The sequence below is a fragment of the Aphanomyces astaci genome, assembly GCF_000520075.1.
Source record: "Aphanomyces astaci strain APO3 unplaced genomic scaffold supercont1.100, whole genome shotgun sequence".
Lineage (NCBI taxonomy): Eukaryota > Oomycota > Saprolegniomycetes > Saprolegniales > Verrucalvaceae > Aphanomyces > Aphanomyces astaci.
Genome location: NW_009798363.1, coordinates 13,965 through 22,599, shown reverse-complemented (window position 1 = coordinate 22,599; position 8,635 = coordinate 13,965). Strand labels below are relative to the sequence as shown.

At 48.8% G+C, this 8,635-nt stretch overlaps 3 protein-coding genes across 3 annotated transcripts; all 3 read left to right on the top strand.

Moving 5' to 3' along the window:
• Positions 1-2,585: 2,585 nt before the first annotated feature.
• On the top strand, positions 2,586-2,859 carry H257_17199 (hypothetical protein; the record flags this gene model as incomplete). Its single annotated transcript, XM_009845900.1, has 2 exons — positions 2,586-2,689; positions 2,751-2,859. 2 exons carry the CDS (start codon positions 2,586-2,588, stop codon positions 2,857-2,859), a joined length of 213 nt encoding a protein of 70 aa, XP_009844202.1.
• Positions 2,860-2,873: 14 nt separating this feature from the next.
• H257_17198 (hypothetical protein) lies at positions 2,874-3,255 on the top strand (the record flags this gene model as incomplete). Its single annotated transcript, XM_009845899.1, has 2 exons — positions 2,874-2,927; positions 2,968-3,255. The coding sequence occupies 2 exons, from the start codon at positions 2,874-2,876 to the stop codon at positions 3,253-3,255; spliced, it is 342 nt and encodes a 113-aa protein (XP_009844201.1).
• A 2,927-nt stretch (positions 3,256-6,182) lies between these two features.
• Positions 6,183-6,635, top strand: H257_17197 (hypothetical protein; the record flags this gene model as incomplete). Its single annotated transcript, XM_009845898.1, has 1 exon — positions 6,183-6,635. The coding sequence occupies one exon, from the start codon at positions 6,183-6,185 to the stop codon at positions 6,633-6,635; it is 453 nt and encodes a 150-aa protein (XP_009844200.1).
• Between the last annotated feature and the right edge of the window lie 2,000 nt (positions 6,636-8,635).

Genomic DNA, 8,635 nt, shown 5'->3' with positions numbered 1-8,635 from the left:
AACAACCGCTTGAAGCTGCCACCCCTGAAAAAGTACCGTTAAGTGACGCATTGGTACTCTATGCATGAATCTCACCAACCGCGTTTTATTTCTCGGGGTTCTTCACCGTAAACTCGAAGCGCCAGTGGTGCGTGTTCCTTCTGTCCAAGGCATCATGTTGTGGCCGTGAAATTTTGTCTTTGTAAGAACTTCAGCGAATGATATCTTTTTACAGATTAGCCAATCAAGTAAAGTGTCCACACTAATTTGGAATAGAAAATGCTGACATTAGTAGCAAAAATTAATGACAAGAATCATTATCACCGAAAATCCAAGGGTACACTGTATCTATGTTAAGATTGACTACATAGAGTTAGACGGTATAAAATTTATTATAAATAAACGGTGCTGACCAACCACCTAGAAGTTAAAGCACTCATTAATAACATATTTCTATATTCCCCTAAAAAAGATAAAGCGAAACCCATAGCAGAATATTCAACATTATAACCTGATCAAAACGATGCAATTTATTTAAATAATCTACACCACATAGATTCTTTAAACATACTTACAGAAAAAACAAAAGTAAAAAAAATACTAAGAGTGGTTATTAAAGAAGATCCTATGCTACCTATCCATTTTCCCATTAAAGCCCCGAAAATAGCTCCTAATAAAGGTACACACAAATGCATATGTCCGCAGTAATTTGGAAGTAACTACAGTAATACAATCAGTTGTTATGATACTACCTGGCTCTTCACTGGTGTACCTGACAAATTACCTAGTACGTTACGCGAAATATAGCTGAGTCCCGCCTTGATTTCGGCGATATTACGTTGACGTGTGCTCATGAAACTAGGTCCAAGCATCTAAACGATGAAAGTAGGTACAGCCCCAAAGTATCACATCGATACCTGTCCTGCACGCCGAGTGCTGTCCAACTTCTCCGACAGTCATCGCACTACGCCGTAGATACAGTATAAACACAATTTTTAGGTAAATAGTTTGAACACTGTAAAACTCAAAAATTATATTTGATAAGTTGATTTAGTGTAACGACGGGCGAAAAATCACACCAAATTATATTATATAAGGAGATTCGATAAAACCTGCTTGATTAACCGAATATCAGGTGAGCAGTGTGTTAGGCCCTGGTCGGGGAAAAACCCTGGACGATTATTCAACCCTGAACGGCTTATTATCTGGCTCAAATTATCCGAATTATGACTGTGGTGTTTTCTCGTGTGCGGAAAATACAATTAAGTGACGTGCAGCTTGCTTGATAAGCGAAATGAGTCGACGCGGAGAATACGTGGCTCTTCATGAATATGTTGTAGCGTCCATTTTAGGTACCATATACGACCACGCATGCACCACGCACCGCTGCTTCGCTACTATCAGCTTACGGTCCATCCTCGGCCGACGAGCTGATAGCATTGAAGCATCTACAGGTCCTCTACGGTGCAAACCGCACGGGTAGATAGATGGCATTAGGTATTAGCCTCCTGTGTAGATGTGTCTTTCAACACTACTGGTTTCGACAAGTGTCGAGTCTCATTGATGGCACGAACCACCCGCAAGTGCGACTGGCGTGGAACACCGGCAATTTGTGCTGCACCACGTAAAATACATAATGATTTGTAATAATAATCCCACTGTTGTTTTGACTGTAAGCCGAAATACTGTTTCAATGAGGGAATTATCACATCCGGATACACCTTTTCGCCCGTTATTGCGAATTTGCCATTCACAGAACCCCTGAACCCCTCCCAAGAAGGTATCCAAGTGTTCGATTAGGTTGTGTGGGATCCTATTCGCTAATTAGATTGTTGGCTGCCCAGCAGCTTTCTGATTAGGTTAGGGTTAAGCCCCAGTAAGTACTTGCCACTGGGGGGAATTCACTTTGTTATTTGTCTTTGAACCGGACTCCGCAATGTCCGTCAAATTGAGACGCAACAAATAATTCTTGAGTAGAAGGCCGCTGCTTGCCGTACGAGTATGGAACATAAACGTCTGCCGTTTGAGTAACCTGGCTCGTGTTACTCGGTCGTAGCCGTCCCTTACCCCGTAGAACCAATCGGAGATGGACGAGCTGCGGATGCAAAGCGTGGAGCGTGGAGCGTGCATCAATGACGTAAAGTCAGTTTAATCTAATGACGTACGAACAACTGGCGCTGTTCCATGCGCAGGAAGAAGCCATGACGAACCGGATGGAAGATGAGTCTTCACGACAGTTTGCAATGGTGAAGGCGATGGAGAAGAATCGCCTGGAACAATATGAATCCCGAGCGATTCTCTTACGTCAACAAGTATAACTGGTTCGTCGACAAAGCGAACTAAAGCGTGCGATAACCGATTAAGCCAGGGTCTCGAAAGCGCATCAAGAAATGCTCCGACAGGTGTTAGACCCGACGCTCCAGCAGAACTACAAGGTAGAAGAGTTGAACCAGAAGGTCCGACTGGAATAGCGTGCGATGTGCATTATTCGCTGTAGCGACCAATCAATCGGTCGCCATTTCCATCCGAACAAGCGGGGCCGACGAGCTGCGTGGAGAACCTCATTAGTGTACAGAGGCAGCACGAAGCGCGAGTTTCGTGAGTTAATGGACGAGTATCTAGCCTACTCGCGACATGTGGAAGTGCTCAACCACGGCATAGAGCGGTACCATCTTTTTGATGCCGTTGGCGGCGTGCATTCATTTGCCGCGTGTGTGCGCACATGATTTTGGCAAGTTGTTTGAAGAAATCACCTAAAACGACTGGCGCAGTTACTTTTTATTGGCGTGTAAGATCCAAGAGTTGGACCTGGAATCGGTGGCGAAAGCGACGGCGTCGCTCAAGATGGACACGAAGGTCCTTGACGCGTTCGGCTGCTAGCCGACTTCTACGACATGTTGGAACAACTGGACGTGGCGCACTTGTCGGAGCAGGAACCAAAGCAGTCGGTCAAGATCCTTACGGCAGCGAATCGACCGTCTTAGCTAGAGTGGTGCGTACCAATCTGTGTTGTCGCCGACGTTTCTATCACGTCTGGAAGAAACGGGCAATTTAACGTCGCCGGTGCGACAGTTGGGCGACGTGATGGAATTGGCCGGATTCATGGAAGTTATGAAGCGCGATGTGGACCGCGGCGTCAACTTACGTCTGACATTTGAAACGGCCGAAAAAACCATGGATATCCCGAACCTCAAATGTTGGGTCGCCCGCGACTCACGATTAGGTCGCCCAGGCCGTCTTATAGGCCGCCACTACAAGACGGCCTGGGCGACCTAATCGTGACTCGCGACGGAATGGCGAAGCTTGGGTATTGTCCCCGTTCATTGCTGCTGAATGCGCGGCCAGCGCAAATCGTGTACGACTACTGGACCAGTTGGGCGGCAAACACACGTCGTTAATGGCGGCCATAAAGGAGGTTGAAGCGGTGGAAAAACTACCTCATCGCGCATTACACGAAATATAATGAGTGAATTAGACATTCCCGCGAAACTAACAGTTCCCCCTATGTCGCAAAGTATAATGAAGCCCCGCGAATTGAAATGAGATTCCACGAAATATACCAGTTATTTTTCGAAATTAACCGCAAAATGGTGTAGTAGCTATTTGGTGGACGTAACCTGAAAGAGCTCGTCAAGATCTGTCACTTAAACCTAAACACAATGATTTAGACAGTTCACGATGACGTAAACAATTTCGCAAGTTGTAAAATTTGCATTGACAGTGAGTCTTTGAAGTCCAGTGATGTGCTGAATCTTATACTTGAAGTAAGTATGGATTTGGGCTGTGTAAAAACAGACGAGCAGACTGGAAACGAAAAAGGAATATTATATTTGAACAGGAATAAGTTATTGCGGCGCTGTTCTACACTTTCTCTCTTATTCGGACACTCAACCGTACCACGTGGCAATCTTATCAAATACCCTCATGTTCCCGAAGTGTCCGTTGCGGAATGTTGTATGTACTCGCAGCAGAAGGTGCTGTGAGAATACAAGAGTGCTAAGTCCCAAGACATTTGAAAGAGGTGAGCATACTTAACTGGTGAAAAGGCCCAAGACATTTCAGAGAGATGTGAATGGGGTTGCGGAAAAGTAAAATACAATGACGGTATACGTCAAAATACAGTCTGATTATACTGTCGCACCATTGGGGGGCATCCCCACCAGTAAGACTGTACGTATAATCAGACTGTAAAATGCTGTTTTACAGTTCCTGTAAGCTTATTTTGATTTTCGTCAACCCCAGCGGTAAAACGGTAAAAAATTCCGCATAACTATCATATCCGGAAATGAACCAGTTTGCTTTGATCAACGGTGATGAAGTGGAATTCACTTGTAAGATCCTTGACCACCCTCCCGCCCTATATAGTCAATAGTAGACCGCCGCTTTAGGTACTTCGAAGTATATGGACTCACCATGGACGATGCGGTTGAGAATGACGACGTTCTAAGCAACGGATTGATGGAAGTAAGGAAAATCGGTCATTCACACCTGAGAACTTGTGTCACTGCTCAGAGAAGGTTGTGCTTTGGTTGGTCTGCCAATTCACTCGACGAGTTTAGTGAAGTGTGAGCCACGAGCGCGGTTGAAGGACCCATTTTCTCAGAGGAAAGTGATTATTGGCCCTCCGTCAACTGCATGCCACAGTTGATTGGACAAAATTTCCCAATGATAACATGTTATTGGCTAATTCGTCAAGACTGTATTTTACAGTCGCAACTGTAAATCTGGCCGATTTGCAGTCTCGCGGTAAAATTATACGCTTTTCTGTATTTTACAGTCGCCCGGTGGGGTTGTCAAAAAAAAGAAAATAATCCGGATGGAACTGTAAAATAGCGTTTACAGTCGCACCAGTGGAATGCCCTGCCCTTACACGGCACATGTGCACATCACAACCTGCACCGTGACAGCTAACTATAGGTAGCGGCATCTCATGCGCACGTGCACGCATGTGCGCGAAAAACTACAAATTCGTTCTCCATTGTCGTCGTTTTCGTCCTCTGTACTCCACGTAGGTAAGAATGCTTGCATACCTTCCACATGTGGAGTACATGATCTCACAGTTTCAGCTCACCTCCATGCGTCGCTCCTGAGATTTCGACCACCTGCGTTTGGACTTTCCGCACATGCGCTAGCGCAGAATGTATACATGTCAATTTTTAAAAGATCATGCATTTCCACATGTAACGTTCAAAACTATATAAAAAAATTCACTGTCAATACAAAGTTCTATATAAAGTGACACAGGGATAAACCTGGGTAAAAGAGATACTTAGTAAAACGATAATTTCATTTTGGCAAAAATAATACAAATATGATGACAGTGGGGTATAATATCGTTCCAAAACAACTTGTGAGAGATCTGTCAAACCGGTATATACACCACCGCTGTACAGCCTTCCCAACATCCTCGTGTTCTCACGCATGAAGTGAACATTTCAAGTAACGTTAGCATGTTGGCATGAAGAATAGGCTTAGTCAACATGCGAGATTATTCCGAGCTTCGTTCATTTCCTGCATCTCCCTGTATTCCTGGAAGAATTTTCAGGTAAATTGTATTGGAAAATTCGTATGGATTCTTGGTGCAAAATGAAACTGTTTTGCGTTGAAATGTGTTATGCCCGGACCTTTCCTTCATACTAAATGGTCAGTAGTTGCATTTCTTATGCTTGAAGTACCTTGGACAATCACGACACTTGGTGTCCCATAGCCTCATGCGACTAGACCTGTGTTCTCGGTGTCAGCCTCGTGTCGACTACACGTGCGTGAGTGTGTGTAGCCGATGACCAACATCCGTGTCCGGATGTGCATGATGGTTGCGCAACCAAGTTATTCAGTGGCTGAGGAGACTGTAGCAGATGATTGGTTGTGAGCAAGAACTTAGACATGATTGATAATGAAGTTCACTTTTGGATATTTTTGTCATCGAGGTCTCCGTTGTGAACATGGTAGCGGTTGTGAACACCGGCGCAAGACAACACAGAATTCTTTAGCTGTCATTAGACACGCTAGCATCTGAACGTATGGAAGACCCCTCGAGTGGGAACGACCGTGACATGAACGTGGAGCTCCCTGGCAGCGACCACGATGAAGAACCCGAAGATAGATCCCGTTCAGATCGCTCCCCAAGTCCGACGGCCGGATCTGCATTTCAATGCCGTTTCCAAGACTGCGGAAGGCCGCGGAGCCAAGAGACGGTGCGGTGAATGTTCCGATCACCCCAAGGACGCCAACAGCCGGTGACAGTGGACGAGTCATGGACGTACGGATGGCCAACCAGTCCAGCGCCTGACAGCACAGCGCCTACGGATGTCCCGGCCGCGGAGAAGGAAGACCCGGACATGGGCCATACAGACGTGTACCTGCACAACGCTCCGGCCCTCCCCAAACACCCGACGTTCAAGGGATCGACCAAGGAGGAACGCCGTACGTTTATGGCCGCGTACAACTTGTACATCAGCCAGACAGCAGCCCTTACCGTCAATGGGACTAAACCGTTCGTCATGCCGGTGAACGCATGCATCGATCCAGCTAGCAAGCAACGTATTGCTGAGTGGGATATGGGTAAGGACCCGTATGAATTGACAGAAGCCGAATGGGTTGCGCGGTTCCGGCAAGGTTATGACGTCGACCCACGGGCGCTGGACACACTCAAGTAACGGATCAAGGCGGCTGTCGTGTTTGGCATGTCCGTACAAGATGCCGACTCACGTATTGGGAAGATGTTGGATGGACTGGCAGCCGCCATCTGTCGCGACCGTCAGGAATGGGTGATCAAGGAAGAAAGCCCAGCGATCGTCAAGATCATTACGGACGCGGTCGAGCCGGTGTCGCTCCATCGTGCCGTGACTGAGCAGATGGCGTTGACACGCAACAAGCCGTTGAAGAAGGGCGTATACCGTTTCGTACGGTGATTGCGGGAGTACGCGATCGGGCACGAACGGTTCGTCGGTTACGAAGATACGAAGCCAGCTGCGAAGCCGGATCCGCCCAAGACGAACCAAGGAGGTACACATGGACTTCGTACGGCTCCGACTCAGTCGACACCGCGGGCACCAGCGACAGGGACGACGCCCCAGGCACCACCTGGGCTGACGTCAGCGAACGGCTGTCTGAAGTGCAAGTCTACGAGCCATCGCGTACGGGAGTGCCCGGGTATCACCGAAGAGGAAGCAGTGAAGCACCTCAAGGCACACGACGAGCCCTCGGTCGTGGACGGAGCAACGGTGATCGTGGGCGAAGGGACGGTGGACGTGGAAATGGACATCGTATGGCCATAATGAAAACGGATCCCGAACATACGGAACGTGCCAAATTGGTGGCTACGGTAGAAGGTGTGTTGACCGTAAATGCTTCGTTGCTCGACTCCGGAACTGACTTGTCGGTGGCCTCTGGTAGCCTCGTGTCGGCCTTACTGGCAGCAGGTGCTGCGCCAGAGATCACAACCATGGGACCGTTTTCCCTACAGCCGTACGGAGAGGACAGTCCATCGGTCGTCGTGACCAAACAAGTCCGTTTCGGAAGTTTGGAATTCAAGCCCGGATGTGGACCCTTGATGTTGCGCGGGTTGCGCGTATGGGTCGACGAATCTGTGGCAGGCGTGGAACTGACCTTAGGCCTGCCGGTCATGCGACAAGACGTTGCTCGAGAACGCGCGTCGTCAGCAAGGGAATGGCACTTTGCCGACCAGTCGATCGCGACGCCCGGTGAGGCGATGCATCGAACCCTCCGTATGGAAGAGACGTTGGTGGACGACATCGACGACGACGAAGGGATGTGCTGCGCGATTCCAGACTGGGGTACGGACCCGTACCCCACAGACGGGCAAGTCGACGACGATCCGGTCCGTACGGTGCTGATGAGCAAAGTTGCCGACGCCGCATGGATCAAAAGTCCGTACGGCGCTTACAAGAAGTACTGGTGGAGTTCAAGGACGTATTCCGTTTGAAGTTCGGTCGGGATCCTCCGGTCAAGGTGGAGCCGTTGAAGGTGCATCTGAAACCCGGCCCCTTTTCAGTGAAGTCAGGACTTCGGCGTTACCCACCGACCCATGTGGCGTGCTTGGAGAAGCACGTAGGAGAAGCACATACGTGAGCTTGAAGAAGCCGGTTTGGTGTACCGTAACACTCGGTCACGTTGGACCGCCCCGCCCCGTATCGTCCCCGTATCGTCCCGAAGAAAGACCCAGGCGACCTACGGATGACGATCGACTCAAGACCGATCAACGCGTGTACGGAGCTGATGCCATGGCCGATGCCCAACTTAGAAGTTGCGATGTCCGTACTGCAAGGCACTACGGTGTACTTCACTCTGGACAGGATGAAGGTTTATTGGCAACTGCCCTTACACCCTGACTCCAAGAGTACTACTCTTTCATGACGCCAGTCGGGGTTGTCACTTCAACGCGGGTGCTGATGGGCCAGTCGGAGGCGGTGGCGTACTGTCAAGGCGTTGTGGACGAGCTGTTCGGAGACATGCTCATGCACGGTCTGCTCGGTTGGCTCGACGACCTGCTCGGATACGCCGACAATACGGATGACTTGCTAGCTCCGTCAAGTTCTGACCGAATGCCAGACGTACGGTCTCATGTTGCATCCGGGCAAGTGTACGTTCTTCACGACGAAGACCGTATGGTGCGGAAAGGAGATCTCCGCGGATG